This window comes from Mobula birostris, chromosome 3, assembly GCF_030028105.1.
Source record: "Mobula birostris isolate sMobBir1 chromosome 3, sMobBir1.hap1, whole genome shotgun sequence".
In the NCBI taxonomy this organism is placed as follows: Eukaryota; Metazoa; Chordata; class Chondrichthyes; order Myliobatiformes; family Myliobatidae; genus Mobula; species Mobula birostris.
Genome location: NC_092372.1, coordinates 115,240,869 through 115,263,410, shown reverse-complemented (window position 1 = coordinate 115,263,410; position 22,542 = coordinate 115,240,869). Strand labels below are relative to the sequence as shown.

At 51.5% G+C, this 22,542-nt stretch overlaps 1 protein-coding gene across 5 annotated transcripts in view; it reads left to right on the top strand.

Moving 5' to 3' along the window:
• copa (COPI coat complex subunit alpha) overlaps positions 1–22,542 on the top strand; it is a 142,707-nt gene that overhangs the window by 22,980 nt on the left and 97,185 nt on the right. For 3 of the 5 annotated variants that reach the window (XM_072253223.1, XM_072253225.1, XM_072253222.1), the window contains exons 7-11: positions 665–741; positions 3,752–3,861; positions 11,512–11,621; positions 18,000–18,099; positions 19,175–19,310. In XM_072253223.1, the coding sequence (XP_072109324.1) occupies positions 665–741; positions 3,752–3,861; positions 11,512–11,621; positions 18,000–18,099; positions 19,175–19,310 (533 nt within the window). Of the gene's footprint in view, positions 1–664; positions 742–3,172; positions 3,189–3,751; positions 3,862–11,511; positions 11,622–17,999; positions 18,100–19,174; positions 19,311–22,542 lie in introns of those variants that run through there. The other 2 variants (XM_072253226.1, XM_072253227.1) reach the window with 2 other exon arrangements.

Here is a 22,542-nt window from a genome sequence, read left to right as displayed (position 1 = left end):
TGGTGGATGTGGATTCAATTTCAACATTTAAGAGAAATTTGGACAGGTCTGTGATGTGAAGGGTACAGATGACGATGGTTCAGGTGCAGGTTGATGGAACGAGGCAGATTAATAGTTTGACACGGACTTGCTGGGCTGAGGGGCTTGTTTCTGTTCAACAACAATGCAGAATGGTGTGTAACAGCTATAGGGAAGGTGCAGTAACGTTCCAGATTGAAATGAGGTAGACTGTGAGGCCAAGAGTCCATCTTATCAGACAGGGTCTGATAATAGCAGGGTACAGGGTGTCCTTGAACCTTGTCCATGATTTCTGCCTGATGGGGGTTGGAGAAGAGGATGTTTGGGGTGGGTGGTGTCTGGTGATTTTGGTTGTCTCCATCCCACATGGGGATTGTCAGCTTATACTGGTTTATTGTTACATATACAGTGAAAACTTTGTCTTGCCACCGATCAGATCATAACACAGTGCACTGTGGTAGAACAAGGTAAAGCTGCAACAATGCAGAATAAAGTGTGACAGCTGCCGAGGGAGTGCCGTGCAGGATCAAAATGAGGAGATTGTGAGACCAAGTTGGTTGTAGGGAAGGGGAGGGAGTGGGATCGAAAGGGGTGAGAGCGAGGGAAGGTGAGGTGTGGTCTGATCTGGGGTGCTCCCTCCCTGTAGGAATACCCCTGGATCCTGAGCGCCTCCGATGACCAGACCATCCGGATCTGGAACTGGCAGTCTCGGACCTGTGTGTGGTGAGTTGGGGGGGGGGGGGGGGTCAGTCTCGGACCTGTGTGTGGTGAGTTGGGGGGTGGGGTCAGTCTCGGACTCGTGAGTGGGGGGTGGAGTCAGTCTCGGACCTGTGTGTAGTGAGTGTGGGTCAGTCTCGGACCCGTGAGTGGGGGGGGTGTGAGGTCAGTCTCGGACCCGTGAGTGGGGGTGGGGTGGTCAGTCTCGGACCGTGTGTGATGAGTGGGGGGTGGAGTCAGTCTCGGACCTGTGTGTAGTGAGTGGGGGTCAGTCTCGGACCCGTGAGTTGGGGGGGTGTGTGGGGTCAGTCTCGGACCCGTGTGTGGTGAGTTGGGGGGTGGGTGGGGTCAGTCTCGGACCCGTGTGTGGTGAGTGGGTGGGGGTCAGTCTCGGACCCGTGTGTGGTGAGTTGGGGGGTGGGTGGGGTCAGTCTCGGACCCGTGTGTGGTGAGTGGGGGGTGGGTGGGGTCAGTCTCAGACCCATGTGTGGTGAGTGGGTGTGGGTCAGTCTCGGACTCGTGGTGTGGTGAGTTGGGGGGTGGGGTCAGTCTCGGACTCGTGTGTGGTGAGTGGGGGTCAGTCTCGACCTGTGTGTGGGGGTCAGTCTCAGACCCATGTGTGGTGAGTGGGGGGGTGTGGGGTCAGTCTTGGACCCGTGTGTGGTGAGTGGGTGGGGGTCAGTCTCGGACCTGTGTGTGGTGAGTTGGGGGGTGGGGTCAGTCTCGGTCTCGTGTGTGGTGAGTGGGGGTCAGTCTCGGACCTGTGTGTGGTGAGTGGGTGGGGGTCAGTCTCGGACCTGTGTGTGGTGAGTTGGGGGGTGGGGTCAGTCTCGGACTCGTGTGTGGTGAGTGGGGGTCAGTCTCGGACCTGTGTGTGGGGGTCAGTCTCAGACCCATGTGTGGTGAGTGGGGGGGTGTGGGTCAGTCTCGGACCCGTGTGTGGTGAGTGGGTGGGGGTCAGTCTCGGACCTGTGTGTGGTGAGTTGGGGGTGGGGTCAGTCTCGGACTCGTGTGTGGTGAGTGGGGGTCAGTCTCGGACCTGTGTGTGGGGGTCAGTCTCAGACCCGTGTGTGGTGAGTGGGGGGGTGTGGGGTCAGTCTCGGACCCGTGTGTGGTGAGTGGGTGGGGGTCAGTCTCGGACCTGTGTGTGGTGAGTGGGGGGAGGTGGGGGTCAGTCTCGGACCCATGAGTGGGGGGGGGGGGTCAGTCTCGGATCTGTGTGGGGGGAGGTGGGGGGTCAGTCTCAGACCCGTGAGTGGGGGTGGGGTGGTCAGTCTCGGACCCGTGAGTGGGGGTGGGGTCAGTCTCGGACCTGTGTGTGGTGAGTTAGGGGGTGGGGTCAGTCTCGGACTCGTGAGTGGGGGGTGGAGTCAGTCTCGGACCTGTGTGTAGTGAGTGGGGGTCAGTCTCGGACCCATGAGTGGGGGGGCTGTGGGTCAGTCTCGGACCCGTGTGTGGTGAGTTGGGGGGTGTGGGGTCAGTCTCGGACCTGTGTGTGGTGAGTTGGGGGGTGGGGTCAGTCTCGGACCCATGTGTGGTGAGTGGGGGGAGGTGGGGGTCAGTCTCGGACCCATGAGTGGGGGGGGGGGGTCAGTCTCGGATCTGTGTGGGGGGAGGTGGGGGTCAGTCTCGGACCCATGAGTGGGGGTGGGGTGGTCAGTCTCGGATCCATGTGTGGTGAGTGGGGGGTGGAGTCAGTCTCGGACCTGTGTGTAGTGAGTGGGGGGAGGTGGGGGTCAGTCTCGGACCCATGAGTGGGGGGGGGTCAGTCTTAGATCTGTGTGGGGAGAGGTGGGGGTCAGTCTCGGACCCGTGTGTGGTGAGTTGGGTCAGTCATGGACCTGTGTGTGGTGAGTGGTGGTCAGTCTCGGACCTGTGTGTGGTGAGTGGGTGGGGATCAGTCTTGGACCCGTGTGTGGTGAGTTGGGGGGTGGGGTCAGTCTTGGACCTGTGTGTGGTGAGTTGGGGGCGGTGGGGTCAGTCTTGGACCCGTGTGTGGTGGGGTGGGTGTGGGGTCAGTCTCGGACCCGTGTGTGGTGGGTGGGTGGGGTCAATCTCGGACCCGTGTGTGGTGGGTGGGGTCAGTCTCGGACTCGTGTGTGGTGAGTGGTGTCAGTCTCAGACCCGTGAGTTGGGGGTAGGGGTCAGTCTCGGACCTGTGTGTGCTGAGTTGAGGGGTGGGGTCAGTCTCGGACTCGTGTGTGGTGGGTGGGGGTCAGTCTCAGACCCATGTGTGGTGAGTGGGGGGGTGTGGGGTCAGTCTCGGACCCGTATGTGGTGAGTGGGTGGGGGTCAGTCTGGGACCTCTGTGTGGTGAGTGGGGGGAGGTGGGGGTCAGTCGCAGACCCATGTGTGGTTGAGTTGGGGGGTGGGGTCAGTCTCGGACCGTGAGTGGGGAGGTATCAGTCTCGGACCTGTGAGTGGGTGTGGGGTCAGTCTCGGACCTGTGTGTGGGGGGGGGGGGTCAGTCTCGGACCCGTGAGTGGGGGGGTGGGTCAGTCTCGGATCCGTGTGTGTGTTGGGGGGGGGGGGTCAGTCTTGGACCCCCGTGTGTGGGGGGGGGGGGTCAGTCTCGGACCCGTGAGTTGGGGGGGGGGTCAGTCTCAGACCCGTGAGTGGGGGGTGGGTCAGTCTCGGACCCGTGTGTGGTGAGTGGGGGGGTGTGGGCAGTTAGAGACCCATGGGTTGAGTTCGCTGCAATTCACCTCTCTGACAGACTTGTGGGTTGTCACTCTGCCCCACGACTTGGGGTGGGGATGGAGGCTGGGCCAAGTCTGTTTGTGAGGGTGGGGGAACTCTCTGCAGAGTATGGACATGTACTGTGATAGGTTGAAATCTGCTTCTGTCCTTCCCCTTTCTCTGCCCCCTCCTGTACTCGCCCTCACCTCTTTGCCCCTACCTTGCTCACTCGACCACCCCTCCACCCATGCTTCACCCCGCCACCCTCCCCAACGCCACTCTCTCTATCCCTTTCACCCCCCGCCAAACACCTCCCTTCCACCTCCTCGCCCCGCAGTGTGCTTACTGGACATAACCACTATGTGATGTGCGCTCAGTTCCACCCGTCCGAGGACCTGGTCGTCTCAGCGAGCCTGGATCAGACAGTCCGCGTCTGGGACATTTCTGGTAGGAGCTGATCTGTGGGCAGAGCCAAAGCATGTTTGGGACGTCAACTTCTCCGGGGTGGGGGGGAGGGGGTAGAAATGGGGTGACTGTTGGAACCCTCGCTGCGATGGGGCATTCACCCCTTGGACCCACTGCCTATGCTGCCCACGTTGCCTGCCAGGTGATTGCCTTCAGATCGGATTACCAGGTATGGGGCAGTACTGCTGGCCACTGCTGGGGTGGCCTTGGGAAAGGCTCAGGAACAAACCGCGACAGTAGTTCAGCAGGTTAGGGAGGGGAATAGTCCAGGTATGGTTATGCTCTTTGGTGGAAGGAATAAAGATGCAGGCTTTGTTTTTAAGAAATTCGGAAATCTGAGGTGCAGGACTCCCAAAAGGTTAACTTGTAGATTGAGTCAGTGGTGAGGAAGGCAAATGCACTGTTCGTTTTGAGAGGACTAGAATACAAAGCATGGATGTAATGCTGAGGGTTCCGAGGCAGTGGTCAGTCCACACTGGAAGAATTGTGAGCAGTTTTGGGCCCCTTATCTGAGAAAAGACGCTGCTATTGGAGAGGGTCCAGAGGAGGATCATGAGAATGATCCCAGGAATGAAGGGGTTAAAGCATGAGAGATATTTGACTCTGGACCTGTACTTGCTAGAGTTTAGTGGAATGGGGGATTTCATTGAAGCTTTTCAAATAGCGAGGAAAGTCTAGCACAGTCCCAGAATAGAGCAGTTTCTTTAGTCAGAGGTTGGTGAATCTGTGGATTTCATTGTGGAGACAAAGTCATTTGATATATTTGAAGCGGATGTTGATGAAGTTGTTGGTTAGTCAGGACTTCAAAGGTTATCATTTAAACTGTTAGTAATTAAGAACCTTATCAACCTCAGTTTTAACAGGCCCTGTCAAAGGTTACAGAAAGAAGGCAGAAGATTGAGGTTGAGAAGGGAAATAAATCAGCCATGATGGGACCCAACAACTGAATTCTGCTCCGATGTCTTATGGAGTCGAAAAGTTGAGACCCATTAGTTCTCAGCACCATAGGAGGAGCACAGTCAGAATGTGGATGTGAGTGGGAGAGGGGAGATGGGCCGCCACAGATAGGTGGACCGGGCTGTGCTGGGGGATGACAGACAGATTGCGCTGAGGGGAGGGGAGGGGAGTGAGAACCCAAGGGGATGACAGACAGATGGAGCTGGGGGCAGGGGAGGGTCTGAGACCCCAGGGGGATGACAGACAGCTGGAGCTGGGGGGGGAGGGGAGGGGGGAAGTGGGTGAGACCCTGGGGGATGACAGACAGATTGAGCTGGAAGGAGGGGAGCGGGGAAGTGGGTGAGACCCCAGGGGGATAACAGACAGATTGAGCTGGGGGGAGGGGAGGGAACTGAGACCCCAGGGGGATGACAGACAGATTGAGCTGGGGGGAGGGGAGGGGGAAGTGGGTGAGACCCCAGGGGGATGACAGATTGAACTGGGGGAGGGGTGGGGACTGAGACCCCAGGGGGATGACAGACAGATTGAGCTGGGGGGAGGGGAGGGGGAAGTGGGTGAGACCCCAGGGGGATGTCAGATTGAACTGGAGGGAGGGGTGGGGACTGAGACCCCAGGGGGATGACAGACAGATTTAGCTGGGGGGAGGCGGGGGACTGAGACCCCAGGGGGATGACAGACAGATTGAGCTGGGGGAGGGGAGGGGACTGAGACCCCATGGGGATGACAGACAGATTGAGCTGGGGGGAGAGGAGGGGGGAAGTGGGTGAGACCCCAGGGGGATGACAGACAGATTGAACTGGGGGGAGGGGAGGAGACCGAGACCCCAGGGGGATGACAGATTGAACTGGGGGGAGAGGTGGGGACTGAGACCCCAGGGGGATGACAGACAGATTGAAATAGGGGGAGGGGAGGGGACTGACACCCCATGGGGATGACAGACAGATTGAGCTGGGGGGAGAGGAGGGGGGAAGTGGGTGAGACCCCAGGGGGATGACAGACAGATTGAGCTGGGGGAGGGGAAGGGGGAAGTGGGTGAGACCCTGGGGGATGACAGACAGATTGAGCTGGGGGAAAGGAGGGGGGAAGTGGGTGAGACCCAAGGGGAACGACAGATGGAGCTGGGGGGAGGGGAGTGGGGAAGTGGGTGAGACCCCAGGGGGATGACAGACAGATTGAGCTGAGGGGAGGGGACTGAGACCCCAGGGGGATAATAGATTGAGCTGGGGGGAGGGGAGGGGGTTAGTGGGTGAGACCCCAGGGGGATGGCATACAGATTGAGCTTGGGGGAGGGGACTGGGACTCCAGGGGGGTGACACACAGTTTTAGCTGGGGGGAGGGGACTGAGACCCCAGGGAGATGACAGACAGATGGAGCTGGAGGGAGGGGAGGGGACTGAGACCCCAGGTGGATGTCAGACAAATGGAGCTGGTGGGAGGGGAGGGGACTGAGACCCCAGGGGGATGACAGACAGATGGAGCTGGGGGGGAGGGGTGGGAGGAAAGTGGGTGAGACCCCAGGGGGATGTCAGACAGATTGAGCTGGGGGAGGGGAGGGGGTAATTGGGTGAGACCCCAGGGGGATGACAGACAGATTGAGCTGGGGGGAGGGGAGGGGTCTGAGACCCCAGGGGGATGACAGACAGATGAAGCTGGGGGGGGGGGGACTGAGACCCCAGGGGGATAACAGACAGTTTGAGCTGGGGGGAGGGGAGGGGACTGAGACCCCTGGGGGTTGACAGACAGATTGAGCTGGGGTGAGGGGAAGGGACTGAGACCCCAGGGGGATGTCAGATGGAGCAGGAGGGAGGGGAGGGGTCTGAGACCCCAGGGGGATGACAGACAGATTGAGCGGGGGGAGGGGAAGGGGGAAGTGGGTGAGACCCCAGGGGGATGACAGACAGATTGAGCTGGGGGGAGGGGAGGGGACTGAGACCCCAGGGGGATGACAGAGAGATGGAGCTGAAGGGAGGGGAGGGAACTGAGACCCCAGGGGGAAGGCAGACAGATAGAGCTGGGGGGCGGGGAGGAGGGCAGTGGGTGAGACCCCAGGGGGATGACAGACTGATGGAGCTGGGGGGAGGAGAGGGGACTGACAACTCGGGGATGACTTACAGATAGAGCTGGAGGGAGGAGAGTGGACTAAGACCCCAGGGGGATGACAGACAGATTGAACTGAAGGGAGGGGAGGGGACTGAGACCCCAGGGGGATGACAGACGGATGGAGCTGGGGGAAGGGGACGGGACTGAGACCCCAGGGTGATGACAGACAGATGGAGCTGGAGGGTGGGGAGGGGACAGAGACCCCAGGGGGATGACAGACAGATGGAGCTGGAGGGAGGGCTGAGGACTGAGACCTCAGGGGGATGACAGACAGATGGAACTGGGGGGAGGGGAGGGGACTGAGACCCCAGGGGGATGTCAGAGAGATGGAGCTGCGGGGAGGGGTGGGGACTGAGACCCTGGGGGAAGACAGACAGATTGAGCTGGGGGGAGGGGAGGGGACTGAGACCCCAGGGGGATGACAGACAGATTGAGCTGGAGGGAGGGGTGGGGACTGAGACCCCAGGGGGTTGACAGACAGATTGAGCTGGGGGGAGGGGAAGGGGGAGGGGTGGGGCCTGAGACCCCAGGGGGAAGGCAGACAGATGGAGCTGGGGGGCGGGGAGGAGGGCAGTGGGTGAGACCCCAGGGGGATGACAGACTGATGGAGCTGGGGGGAGGAGAGTGGACTGACAACTCGGGGATGACTTACAGATAGAGCTGGAGGGAGGAGAGTGGACTAAGACCCCAGGGGGATGACAGACGGATGGAGCTGGGGGAAGGGGATGGGACTGAGACCTCAGGGGGATGACAGACAGATGGAGCTGTGGGGAGGGGAGGGGACTGAGACCCCAGGGGGATGTCAGACAGATGGAGCTGTGGGGAGGGGAGGGGTCTCAGACCCCAGGGGGATGACAGACAGATTGAGCTGGGGGTAGAGGGGATGTGGGTGAGACCCCAGGGGGATGACAGTCAGATTGAGCTGGGGGGAGGGGACTGAGACCCCAGTGAGATGAGAGACAGATGGAGCTGCGGGGAGGGGAGGGGACTGAGACCCCAGGGGGATGTCAGAGAGATGGAGCTGCGGGGAGGGGTGGGGACTGAGACCCTGGGGGAAGATAGACAGATTGAGCTGGGGGGAGGGGAGGGGACTGAGACTCCAGGGGGATGACAGACAGATGGAGCTGGGGGGAGTGGTGGGGACTGAGACCGCAGGGGGATGACAGACAGATGGAACTCGGGGGAGGGGGGGGACTGAGACCCCAGGGGATGACAGACAGTTTGAGCTGGTGGGAAGGGAGGGGTCTGAAACCCCAGGGAGATGACAGACAGATGGAGCTTGGGGAGGGGAGCGAGTGGTCTGTGCTGGGGGAGGACAGATGATCAGAGTAACTGAGGGTATCCGTTTGGAGTGGGAACATAAACTGGATAGCTGAAAGCCTGACTGCTGAGGTTGGACATGTTGAGTGGAGATCAACATTCTGGGCCTCAGTAATTGACAGCTCAGTGCTGGGAGTGGCAGTGGTTAGTTTCTTTCTCTGTGCTTCTCTATTACTGTTTCTGGCAGGTGCGGAAGTCTTCGTACTTGCTCCCTCCAATCCAATTTGAGAGGTTGTTTATTTTGTTCAGAGGTACTGTGCAGAACAAGCCTTCCAGATAAGGAGTGACGGAACCCAGCAACCCAAACTGAATCACAGGACAATTTACAATGACCAATCACACCAAACTGAATCACAGGATAATTTACAACAACCAACCCAACTGAATCACAGGACAACTTACAACGACAAATCAACCCAAACTGAATCACAGGACAATTTACAACGATTAGCCAACCCAAACTGAATCACAGGGCAATTTACAACAACCAACCCAAACTGAATCACTGGTCACTTTACAATGACCAACCCAAATTGAATCACAGAACAATTTACAATGACCAACCAACACAAACTGAATCACTGGACAACTTACAACGACCAATCAACCCAAACTGAATCACAGGATAATTTACAACAAACCAACCCAAACTGAATCACGGCAATTTACAACAACCAACCCAAACTGAATCACAGGACAATTTACAACAACCAACCCAAACTGAATCACAGGACAATTTACAACCACCAACCCAAACTGAATCACAGGACAATTTATAATGACCAGTCAACCCAAACTGAATCACAGGACAATTTACAATGACCAACCAACACAAACTGAATCACAGGACAATTTTCAACAACCAACCAACACAAACTGAATCACAGAATAATTTATAACGACCAACCCAAACTGAATCATAGAAAACCATAGAAACTGTAGAAAACTACAGCACAGAAACAGGCCTTTTGGCCCTTCTTGGCTGTGCCGAACTATTTTCTGCCTAGTCCCACTGACCTGCACCTGGACCATATCCCTCCATACACCTCCCATCCATGTATCTGTCCAATATATTCTTAAATATTAAAAAAAGAACCTGCATTTACCACCTCGTCTGGCAGCTCATTCCATACTCCCACCACTCTCTGTGTGAAGAAGCCCCCCTAATGTTCCCTTTAAACTTTTCCCCCCTTACCCTTAACCCATGTCCTCTGTTTTTTTTTCTCCCCTTGCCTCAGTGGAAAAAGCCTGCTTGCATTTACTCTCTCTATACCCATCATAATTTTATATACCTCTATCAAATCTCCCCTCATTCTTCTATGCTTCAGGGAATGAAGTCCTAACCTATTCAACCTTTCTCTGTAACTGAGTTTCTGAAGTCCTGGCAACATCCTTGTAAACCTTCTCTGCACTCTTTCAACCTTATTACTATCCTTCCTGTAATTTGGTGACCAAAACTGAACATAGTACTCCAGCTTCGGCCTCACCAGTGCCTTATACAACCTCATCATAACATTCCAGATCTTATACTCAATACTTTGATTTATAAAGGCCAATGTACCAAAAGCTCTCTTTATGACCCTATCTACCTGTGACGCCACTTTTAGGGAATTTTGTATCTGTATTCCCAGATCCCTCTGTACTATTGCACTCCTCAGTGCCTTACAGTTAACCATGTATGTTCTACCTTAGTTTGTCCTTCCAAAGTGCAATACCTCACACTTGTCTGTATTAAACTCCATCTGCCATTTTTCAGCCCATTTGTCCAGCTGGTCCAAGTCCCTCTGCAGGCTCTGAAAACCTTCTTCACTGTCCACTACACCTCCAATCTTTGTATCATCAGCAAATTTGCTGATCCAATTTACCATATTATCATCCAGATCATTGATATAGATGACAAATAACAATGGACCCAGCACTGATCCCTGTGGCATACCACTAGTCACAGGCCTCCACTCTGAGAAGCAATTCTGTACTACCACTCTTTGGCTTCTTGCATTGAGCCAATGTCTAATCCAATTTACCACCTCTCCATGCATACCTAGCGACTGAATTTTCCTAACTAACCTCCCATGCGGGACCTTGTGAAAGGCCTTACTGAAGTCCATGTACACAAGACAATTTGCAATGAGCAACCAGTCTACTAACCGGTACAGAGCAGACCAGAGGAAACACACCCACAGATGGGAAGAACATACAGGCTTTCGGAGAGACCAGTATTGAACTCTGTAGTCTGTCTGACTGCTGAGCTGCGGTATTGTCACACAGTTAGTACCACCATGTACAGTGGCACCCCACCTTGGGATGATGACTGACCTCCTCCTGAGTCAGTATAAACCTCTTCCCTCTTACTGCTGAAGGCATCCTTCTCTCGCCAGAACATCTGGCTCTCAGTGTGGGACGAGGTGTGATGATGTGACGTTTGGTTTGGAGAGTTGACAGATGAGGTGCATAAGGTGATATGAGATGTAGATAGAGTGGGTAGCCAGTGCCTTTTTCCCAGGGTGGTAAGCAGAGGTTGATGGATCTTGATTTGGGCGTCAAAGGTTACAGGGAGAAGGCGGGAGATTGGGGCTGACAGGGATAACAATTCAGCCATGATCAATAGGTGGAGCAGACTTGATGGGCCAGACGGCCTAATTCTGCTCCTATGTCTTTATGGTCTTTAATGGCTGATACCAGGGGCATAATTTTAAGGTGGGAAAAAAATATATGGGACTTGTTGGAGGTATGTCTTTTACAGAGTTGTGGGGGTGTGGAATTCACTGTTGGGTGGTGGTAGGGGCAGATTCTTAGGGACAATTAAGAGACAGGCACATGGATGAAAGGAAATGGAGGGGGTGGAGTGGAAGGGTTAGATTGATCTTAGATTAGGTTAAAAGTTCAGCACAACATCGTGGGCTTGAAGGGCCTGTACTGTGCTGTTCTTTGAGTTCCCCTTGCTGTGACGTTCCGGAAATCATCTGTGTCGGTGTTGGGTTTCAATATGGTGAAGTCGGTGTCAACTGTCTTCATGATTGGGAAGTGCCATCATCTATCCTGAAACCCTCTCCTGCAATGTTTGTGTGTTCAATAGCACCAACCTTTCTCATTAATCAGTCCTCCATTATATGCCACCCCACCCCCAATTTGACAGTGAGTGGGAAGAGTCTTTCTATTCCCTTGCAGCCCCTTAAACTCTGCCATAACACATCCTTGCTATTGCTTTTCCTCTCCCTGATACTTGCTCCCTCACCAGATTCTGTTCTGCCGCCAGGTCTGAGGAAGAAGAATCTCTCCCCAGGGGCAGTGGAGAGTGATGTGCGTGGGATCTCGGGGGTCGACTTGTTCGGGACCACCGATGCTGTGGTCAAGCATGTCCTTGAGGTAAGGCAAGGCCTGGACGTGGGGGCTGAGACTGAGGAAAGGTTCCTCAATGCGACTCATCACACAGATGAGTGATATTCCTTTACACTGTCCTGTCACACTCCCAGAGCATGGGTTACACATACATTCAGGCTTACCATCGCTGTCTTGTGTGCTTGTGTTCAGCATTTCCTGTATTATGAAGGCTCTGAGGCGTTCTGAACTTTCTCCCCGGGTCACTCTGGGCTTCATCCCCAGGCCGTGCCGGGCCTCGTCCCCGGGTCGCTCCGAGCCTCCTCTCAGCTGCCCTCTGACCTGAGATCTCAGCTGCCCTCTGTGTTTTCCCTTCTAGCTTGTCCTCCTTCCCCTCCTCACACATTTTTATTCTGGCATCTTCTCCCTTCCTTTCCAGTCCTGAAAGGTCGACTGTTTATTCATTTCCATAGATGCTGCCCGACTTACTGAGTTCCACCAGCATTTTGTGTGTGTTGCTCTGGATTTCCAGCATCTGCAGAATCTGTGTGTTAATGATTTGAAATTTGTTGATTAGTAGTGGCAGTCTAAAGACTTAAAATGACTAAATAAATAGTTTTTCGATCTTTGGCACGAATCGGTTTATGGTTATCTCGTGTACTGAGAAATATCAGTGGCTACTTCATTAGGTAGCTCCTGTTGCTGATAAACTGGCGACTGAGTGCTTGTCCACGGTCTTCTGCTGGTGTAACCTATCCACTTCAGGGTTCAACATGTGCATTCAGAGGTGCTCCATTGTAACACATGGTTATTTGAGTTACTGTCACCTTCCTGTCAGCTTGAAGTAGTCTGGCCATTCTCCTCTGACCTCTCATTAATAATTCATTTTTGCCCACACAGCTGCTGCCCACTGGATGTTTTTTGTATCTTGCTCCATCCTCTGTAAACTCTAGAGACTGTTGTGTGTGAAAATCCCAGGAAATTAGCAAATTATGAGACACTGAAACCACCCAGGATGACGTGAGCTCCAGTCAGTCACATTTCTTCCCCATTCCAATGTTTGTTCTGAGTAACAACTGAACCTCTTGACCATGTCTGCATGCTTTTATGCATTGAGTTGCTGCCACGTATTTGGCTGATTAGGTATTTGCCTCAACGAGCAGGTGTACAGGGGGTTTCTAAAAATGTGGCCACTGAGTGTATTTCAACACATGAGAACGTCAGGTCAGTTGAGAGGAGCAGCAGAATATAGTGTTACTGTCACGGAAAATGCACAATACAGACAGACACTAAGGTGCGGGACAGGGCCACAGTGAAATGGACTGTGAGGTGAAGAGTTCACTTCACAAAACAAGAGATCCACTAAAGGATCCTGAAACAGTGGGAATGAAGCTGACCTTGAGCCTGGTTTCCAGATGTTTGTATCTTAGACTGGATGCTGGAGGGGCAGGGAGAGAAGGAAAAAGAAAATGTCCGGGCTGGGTGGGTCTTTGATATGACACAGGAGCAGCTCGGTGAATCCGCTGCCCCATTCCCTCGTTACTCGGGCTGGAGTTCATTGTCGTCCTGAGCATTTGTGGAAGCACTTGATTACAGTGAATGGGGGCGCGACTGGGCTGTAGTCAGCAAGGCACTCTCCCTGCTCTTCTCTGGCAAATGTGCTTGTGGCAGCAGTGCATTGCAATGCAGAATAATGAAAGACATAAATTATAATAAGTCGTGGCCTGGGTGATGGGGATCCTTAATAATGGATGCCCCATTTTTGAAACATTGCCTTTTGGAGGTGTCTTTGATGCTTGGGAGGCTCGTACCCATCACGGAGCTAGCTCCTCCACACCAGAGGGTGATGTAACCAGTTAGAATTCAGGATGCTGATGTCCTTGAAACCTCAGTGGCCACAGGTTTTCAGTACCTGGCCAGGTATGTGGTCAGGGTCTGGGGCCTTGCAAGGGTTTCACCCAATACAGGAATTAGCTACCGGGCCCTTCGAACCTTGCCCCCGCCATTTGTTGTTATCATGGCTGATCTCTGCTGCTCTCAAGTCCTCTTTTAAGACAGCGTCCCATAACCCTATTAAATATCAAATTCAAGTTAAAGTTTGTTGCAATATTATCAAATAGCTCTGGACCTAGGTGCACAACACAGTACATATAATACACATAAATTATAAAATGATATTACCACAAGTACATTAACACATAAATAAGGTTCATATGCAATACAAGTTAAAGGAGCTTGTGCAAAAGTTATAATGCTAATGGCACTTTGCACGTGAAGAGACCTGATGGTGGTAGGGAATTCAGTCTTACGGCCTGGGGGAAGAAGCTGTTTCCCGTCATAGTAGCTCTTGTCCTAATGCTGCGGCCCTTCCTTCCTGGTCGGAGGTCAAAGAGATTGTTGGACGGATGGGAGGGCATACGGAAAATGTAAGGGGCCCTGGGAACACAGCGCTCCTGATAAATAACTCGGGTGAAAGAGAAACCCCGATAAGTAACGTATCCCTTACTCACTCTTCCTTCAGTTAGTCCTGACGAAGGGGCTCGGCCTGAAACGTCGACTGTACCTCTTCCTAGGGATGCTGCCTGGCCTGCTGCGTTCACCAGCAACTTTTATGTGTGTTCCTTGAATTTCCAGGATCTGCAGAATTCCTGTTGTTTGTCCCCGATAATGTTTATATAATGTCACCCTTTCACTATTCAAAGCTCCACATCTGGATTTTGTGTAAAGTCACCCATCACTATTCAAAGCTCCGCATCTGGATTTTGTGTAAAGTCACCCATTACTATTCAAAGCTCCGCATCTGGATTTTGTTTGTGTGAAGTCAGCCATTACTGTTCAAAGCTCCGCATCTGGATTTTGTTTGTGTGAAGTCATCCTTTACTATTCAAAGCTCCACATCTGTATTTTGTTTGCATAAGGTCAGCAATTACTATTCAAAGCTCCACATCTGGATTTTGTGTTTGTGTAAAGTCATCCATTACTATTCAACATAGAATAGTACAGCACAGTACAGGCCCTTTGACCCACAATGTTGTGCCGACCCTTAAACCCTGCCTCCCATATAACCCCCCCACCTTAAATTCCTCCATATACCTGTCTAGCAGTCTCTTAAATTTCACTAGTGTATCTGCCTCCACCACTGACTCAGGCAGTGCATTCCATGCACCAACCACTCCCTGAGTAAAAAACCTTCCTCTAATATTCCCCTTGAACTTTCCACTCCTTACCTTAAAGCCACGTCCAGTTCCCTCTCATTGAGGACCTCACTCACTTCCACAGCCTCCAGGCACATCTTCCCACCTTTATCTCTAATCGCTCCTACCTTCACTCCTGTCATCCTTTTGTTCTTCAGATAATTGAAGAATGCCTTGGGGTTTTCCTTTACCCTACTCGCCAAGGCCTTCTCATTCCCCCTTCTTACTCTCCTCAGCCCCTTCTTAAGCTCCTTTCTTGCTACCCTATATTCCTCAATAGACCTATCTGATCCTTGCTTCCTAAACCTCATGTATGCTGCCTTCTTCCACCTGACCAGATTTTCCACCTCACTAGTCCCCCATAGTCCTTCATCCTACCATTCTTTATCTTTATCTTCCTCCCTATCATCCAGCAAGAGATCCCTAAACATCGACCACATGTCCATAGTACATTTCTCTGCAAGAACATCATCCCAATTCACACCCGCAAGATCTAGCCTTATAGCTTCAAAATTTGCCCTTCCTCAGTTAAAAATTTTCCTGCCCTCTGATTCTATCCTTTTCCATGATAATGTTAAAGGCCAGGGAGCAGTAGTCACTGTCCCCCAGATGCTCACCCACTGAGAGATCTGTGACCTGACCAGGTTTGTTACCTAATACTAGATCTAGTATGGCATTCCCCCAGTCGGCCTGTCAACATATTGTGACAGGAATGCGTCCTGGACACACTTAACAAACTCTGCCCCGTCTAAACCATTGGAGCTAATTAGGTGCCAATCAATATTAGGGAAGTTAAAGTCACCCATGATAACAACCCTGTTATTTCTGCACCTTTCCAAAATCTGCCTCCCAATCTGCTCCTCTGTATCTCTGCTGCTACCAGGGGGCCTATAGAATACCCCCAGTAGAGTAACTGCTCCCTTCCTGTTCCTGACTTCTACCCATACTGACTCAAAAGAGGATCCTGCTACATTACACACCCTTTCTGTAGCTGTAATAGTATCTCTGATCAGTAATGCCACCCCTTCTCCCCTTTTCCCCCCTCCTTTTCCCTTTTAAAGCACTGAAATCCAGGAATATTTTTCTGGTGCCAGCCAGGTCTCTGTAGTGGCCACTCCATCATAATTGCATGTATGTATCCAAGCTCTCAGTTCATCATCTTTGTTCCTGATGCTTCTTGCATTGAGGTACACGCACTTTAGCCCTTCTACCTTACTACCTTTACACCGTTTATTCAGTTTCTCTTTCCTCAAAACCTGTTTATATGTTAGATCTGGCTTTACTCCATGCACTATACTTGCAGTTCTCGCATGACCTTTATCCTCCTCCACCTCACTATCTGCTCTAACACTCTGGTTACCCTCCCTCTGCAAATCTAGTTTAAACCCCCCGGAGCAGCACTAGCAAACCTGCCCACAAAGATGTTAGTCCCCTTCCAGTTTAGGTGCAACCCGTCCCGTCGGAACAGGTCCCACCTTCCCTAGAACAAGGCCCAATTGTCCAGAAACATGAAGCCCTCCCTCCTGCACCAACTCCGTAGTCATATATTTAGCTGCATTATCTTCCTATTTCTAACTTCACTAGCACGTGGCACGGGTAGCAATCCTGAGATTGCAACCCTGGAGGTCCTGTCCTTCAACTTTGCACATAACTCCCTGAACTCTCTTTGCAGGACCTCCTCCTTCTTCCTACCCACATCATTGGTCCCTACATGGATCACAACATGTGGCTGCTCACCCTCCCTCTTGAGAATACCGAGAACTCGATCTGAGATATCGCGGACCCTGGCACCAGGGAGGCAATAGAGGATTCTCACTCTCTCCCACAGAACCTCCTATCTGACCCCCTAACTATCGAATCCCCTATCACTACTGCTCTCCTCTTTTCCCTCCTTGCCTTCTGAGCTGAGGGTCCAGTCTTGGTGCCAGAGACGTGACCACTGCAACCTGTCCCTGGTAGGTCGTCCCCACCAACAGTATCCAAAACGGTATACTTATTGTTGATCTCGATTTTGTTTGTGTAAAGTCAGCATTACTATTCAAAACTCCCCATCTGGATGCAGATCTAACTGTCTATCCTCTCAGGACTCCTTTCTCATGCCAGAAATTCAGCAGGTTTTGGACTGCTTCCAAGACTGTTTTAGATCAGTTGAACCAATATTCCAGGTGAGGTATAACTAATGCCCGGTACCACTGTTTGCTCTCTTAACCACTTGCTCAATCTGCATTTTGTGATCTTTCCCCTGGAACACCTTGATCCCTATGAGCTTCAGTCGTTAGTAGATGTTGGGTTCTGATGTTTTAATCCAAGGATCTTTTGGAAGTCAGGAAGTTGTGTCAGGATTGCTTTATTAAGCATTGATAGAATAAGGAAAAACGGAAATGGGCAATGCTCAGCAAAGAGACTAGGAACTAAGATGCACTGAACTTGTAGATCAGGAAAATTCTGTTCACATTTGGAGATGAGTAAACAAAGATTAACCCCCTATTCCAGTGATGCAGTACCAAGAGAATCATAGCAATATAATCACAAGGAGATACTGAACAACTTCATGTACTGTACAATCTGTGGCCCCGAGAAAGCACACTAAACTATGAGGTAAATATAAAAACTACTTGAAATACGAGCAGATAATTGTTAAACTGCAAAGAAAATGTAAATTAAAAAGCTGGATCCAACACAGTCCTCCTTCATTCAGATAACAATCTACTTTTTGATTTCTCTTATGGAAGTGTGTGAGCCTCACATTTCCACACAGTAAACTTCATTTTCTCAATCACTCTCTTTACACCATTGCAGAATCACAATGACCTTTTCACAGAAGGCATTATCACCAGCAAACCCAGAAAATTTACGTTTTGTTACACACTACATTGACAAGAATTGACCCCTGAATTCATCCGCAAGTTGAAGGCCTTAAGTTTCAAGTAGACCCATTTATTCAGCCTCCTTGTTTACTATGTGACACCTTATATTTAATCAGAGTGGAACTCCCTCTACACTGTCCCATCACACACTCCCAGGGTCAGACACAGAGTGAAACTCCCTCCACACTGTCCCATCACTCTCTCCCAGGGACAGACACAGAGTGAAACTCCCTCCATACTTTCCCATCACACACTCCCAGGGCGCAAGTCGAGCTCTGTCTATGTTGTCCCGTTACAGCCTCCAAGGGGCATGGGGTTGTACACTGTCCTGCTTCCCTGAAGCCGACTCATCTTTGTTCCCACAGGGTCATGACCGAGGGGTGAACTGGGCCACCTTTCACCCCACCATGCCGCTGATTGTCTCGGGTGCGGATGACCGGCAGGTGAAGATTTGGCGAATGAACGGTGAGTGTGACCTCTGCAGCTGTCTCATGCTCAGTGTGCTCAGCATCTGCTCCCATATCGAGGAATCCATTCCTTGGACTTCTTGTGTCTCCCAGTCATTGATGGCTCCCTCCGAAACAGCGCCCCTTCACCATATCTACTGCCTGGGACGCCCTGGTGTGTCTGGGCATGGGGTGGCTCCATCCACTGGTGCACTGTCCATCCAAGAACCACTCTAACCAGAAGCTGCTTCTTTCCTTCCCCCAGCCTCCTCTGACTTCATCCTGAATCCTCTGCCCAGATAGAGTGGGTATGGAGAAAGTGTTTCCATTAGTAAGAGAATCGAGAATGTGAGGGCAGTCTCAGATAGGACACATCCCTTTGAGACTGAGCTGAGGAGGAACTTCTTCAGCCAGAGGCTGGGGATCTTCAAATTTATTGCCACAGACGGCTGTGAAGAGCAAATGAGCTTTATTTATTTACCTGGCCCTTTGAGCTGCACTACCAGCAACCCCAAGTTAACCCATGGCATAATTTACAATGACCAATTAACCTCATTAGGCAGAGGTTGATAGGTTTTTAATTAGTTAATAGATAAAGGTTAGTTTTATTTGTTATATGTACAGTGAAATGAGTCGTTTGCGCAGTCTGGGGATGTGCTGACAGATGTCAGGTAGCTTCTGCTGCCAACATAACATGCTCAAGGTACTGACCCTTGCAATGTGGGGGAAATGTATCAGGTGATGGGAATGTACGAACTTACAGACTGCGGTAGGAATTGAACATATGAGGTCGTGGGAATGTATGAACTCCTTATAGACTGCAGTGGGAATTGAACGTATCAGGTGATGGGAATGTATGAATTTACAGACTGCGGTGGGAATTGAACCCTGGTTGCTGGTGGACATAACGCACCATGCTAGCTGCTATGCTGTCGTCACAGGGAGGGCGTGAGAGGATGGAGATGGAAAAGCATCAGCCAGCTCCATTGCAGAGCAAGCACAGGGGCTGAATGGCCGAATTCTGCAATGTCGTAAGGTGCTATGAAGCCTCCTGTCTCCCGTCTCCACTCTGAGCCCTCTTTTCTCTTCATTAGATTCCAAGGCGTGGGAGGTGGACACGTGTCGTGGCCACTACAACAATGTTTCCTGTGCTGCCTTCCATCCCCGCCAAGAGCTGATCTTGAGCAACTCCGAGGACAAGAGTATCCGCGTCTGGGACATGTCCAAGAGGTAAGCATGGGCACGGTGAGGGGGAAGTTGTGAGTTGTGCTGGGCCAGGGCTGAGGTGCGAGTTGTGTCGGGCCAGGTACCCCAAGCTGAAGTTGCATTCTGGCCCCTGAGTTTTCCAACAGTTGGCTGAGTTTGTGAAGAGAGCAATGTGAATGGATGTAGATGTTTGAGTTAAACTGAAGTTGGTCCTGTTCATCTTGGGTGCCTTTGTGACTGGGTGCAACTTTGTGATGGGGGACCGTGATTCATTGCTTTTTCAAGCTCCTTCGCTCTATCCACTGCAAAGGCAGGATGTCCTGGTGGCCACCCATTTCAATTCAGTAGCCCATTCCCATTCTCCTCTCCTGACAGGATGAGTGCACATTCAGGCTGGAGGAGCAAGACGTCATATTCCGCCTGGGTAGCCTCCAGCCTGATGGTATGAGCATTGATTTCTCTAACGTCATTTATTCTCACTCCTTCCCTTCTTTTTCAATTCCCTTTCTTGTTAGTCTCACTCCTCTTCTCCTTATCTGCCCATCACCTCCCTTCCTCCTTCCTTTACTTCTGTGGCCCACTCTCCTCTCCTCTCCTTTCAGATTCCTCTTTATCTGTTCCACCTATCACCTCCCAGCTTCTTCCTTCAACTCCACTGTCCCCTACCCACTCACCTGGTCTCACCTATCACCTGTAGTTTGTATTTCTTCCCCTCTCCACCACCTTATTCTGGCCTCTACCCAGTACCTTCCCAGTCCTGAAGAATACCTCCACCCGACAGTGGGCTCTGTAGCTGCTGCCTGACCTGCTGAGTTCCTCCACACATTCTGTGTGTGGTGATTAGATGTGTTGGATTGCAATGCAGACGAGAGATATTATTTTAGTTGAAATAAATGGTAGGAGACAATCAAGTAACTCTGTTGGATTCTGTTGTTTTTGATCCAAGGTTCTTTTAGAAATCAAGGAAGAGGCAGCAAACTTGTTGCTTCACAGTTTTGTTAAGTATTGCAAGAACAGTGAATGAACAGAGAGCTGAGAGAACAAAAAAATAACTTATCGACCTCACGTACTCAGACTAGAGTGAAACAGTTTTCCAGTGAAAGCAATGAATCTATAAAATAGCAAGATCCAACTGATATAACACCTTCTTCAGAAAACTAAAGCAACTGTGCCACAATCACTAAAAAATTCATTGGATTTTTGCATGTTTGTACACTCTGGCCATTTTATTAGGTAGCTCCAACAGCAAATAATGTGGTCACTCAGTCCGTGTTCATTGTCTTGTGCTGCTGTAGCCCATCCACTCCAAGGTTTGGTGTGTTGTGTCTGCTCTTCTGCACATCAACGTTACAACGTGTGGCTACTTGAGTTACTGTCGCATACATGTCAGCTTGAACCAGTCCGACCATTCCTCTCTGACCCCTGTCATTGACGAGGGTTTTTGCCACACAGCATTCTGGCCATTCTCCTCTGGCCCCTGTCATTGACGAGGGTTTTTGCCACACAGCATTCTGGCCATTCTCCTCTGGCCCCTGTCATTGATGGGGGATTTTGCCACAGAAGAGTCTGGCCATTCTCCTCTGGCCCCTGTCATTGACGAGGGTTTTTGCCACACAGCATTCTGGCCATTCTCCTCTGGCCCCTGTCATTGATGGGGGATTTTGCCACAGAAGAGTCTGGCCATTCTCCTCTGGCCCCTGTCATTGATGGGGGATTTTGCCACAGAAGAGTCTGGCCATTCTCCTCTGGCCCCTGTCATTGATGGGGGATTTTGCCACAGAAGAGTCTGGCCATTCTCCTCTGGCCCCTGTCATTGATGGGGGATTTTGCCACAGAAGAGTCTGGCCATTCTCCTCTGGCCCCTGTCATTGATGGGGGATTTTGCCACAGAAGAGTCTGGCCATTCTCCTCTGGCCCCTGTCATTGATGGGGGATTTTGCCACAGAAGAGTCTGGCCATTCTCCTCTGGCCCCTGTCATTGATGGGGGATTTTGCCACAGAAGAGTCTGGCCATTCTCCTCTGGCCCCTGTCATTGATGGGGGATTTTGCCACAGAAGAGTCTGGCCATTCTCCTCTGGCCCCTGTCATTGATGGGGGATTTTGCCACAGAAGAGTCTGGCCATTCTCCTCTGGCCCCTGTCATTGATGGGGGATTTTGCCACAGAAGAGTCTGGCCATTCTCCTCTGGCCCCTGTCATTGACGAGGGTTTTTGCCACACAGCATTCTGGCCATTCTCCTCTGGCCCCTGTCATTGATGGGGGATTTTGCCACAGAAGAGTCTGGCCATTCTCCTCTGGCCCCTGTCATTGATGGGGGATTTTGCCACAGAAGAGTCTGGCCATTCTCCTCTGGCCCCTGTCATTGATGGGGGATTTTGCCACAGAAGAGTCTGGCCATTCTCCTCTGGCCCCTGTCATTGATGGGGGATTTTGCCACAGAAGAGTCTGGCCATTCTCTGACATCTAAACTGCCACTCACTGGATTTGTTTTTGCACCCTTCTCTGTAAATTCAAGAGACTGTTGTGCGTGAAAATCTCAGGAGATCAGCAATTTCTGAGATATTCAAACCACCCCTTCTGGCACCAATAATTATTTCAAGGTCAAGGTCACTCAGATCACATTTCTTCCCCATTCTGATATTTGTTCTGAACAACAGCTGAACCTCTTGACCATGTCTGCATGCTTTTGTACATTGAGTTGCTGCCACATGATTGGGTAATTAGATATTTATATTGACGAGCAGGTGTACAGGTGTAGCTAGGGTGTGTTGGTGATGATATAAAAATGCAAGCAAGCAGAGGAAAGTTAAATCACAATGAAAATACCAGTTCTACTCCCCAATCCAATAGTGAGCCACTCATGCCACTATTCATCAGAATCCAGAAGAACAAGATGTAATCTCATTGAAGTGGTTTGAAAGGATTGATACTGTGAGGAGGTGAGTGGGGGCATGTAGAACTAGGGAGAAGAGTCCCAGAGTGTAGGCTGATCCACTTCAGATGAAGCTGAAGAGATATTTCTTCAGAGGTTGGGAATCTTTGGAATTCTTTGCCCAGGCAGGAGGTGTGAAGGTGGAGATATTGGATCTGACCAAGGAGAGACTGACAGGTATGTAAACTCCAAAAGGGCTGGTTAGCCTACCGTTTGAGTTGTCCAGATCATTGGCTCTGATTGGTTGGGTCGCCAGAACTGATTTGCCAACTTGCCCCTACTGGCTGTCGTCTTTGATTGTTTGCAGACAGTCCTGAGGCTGA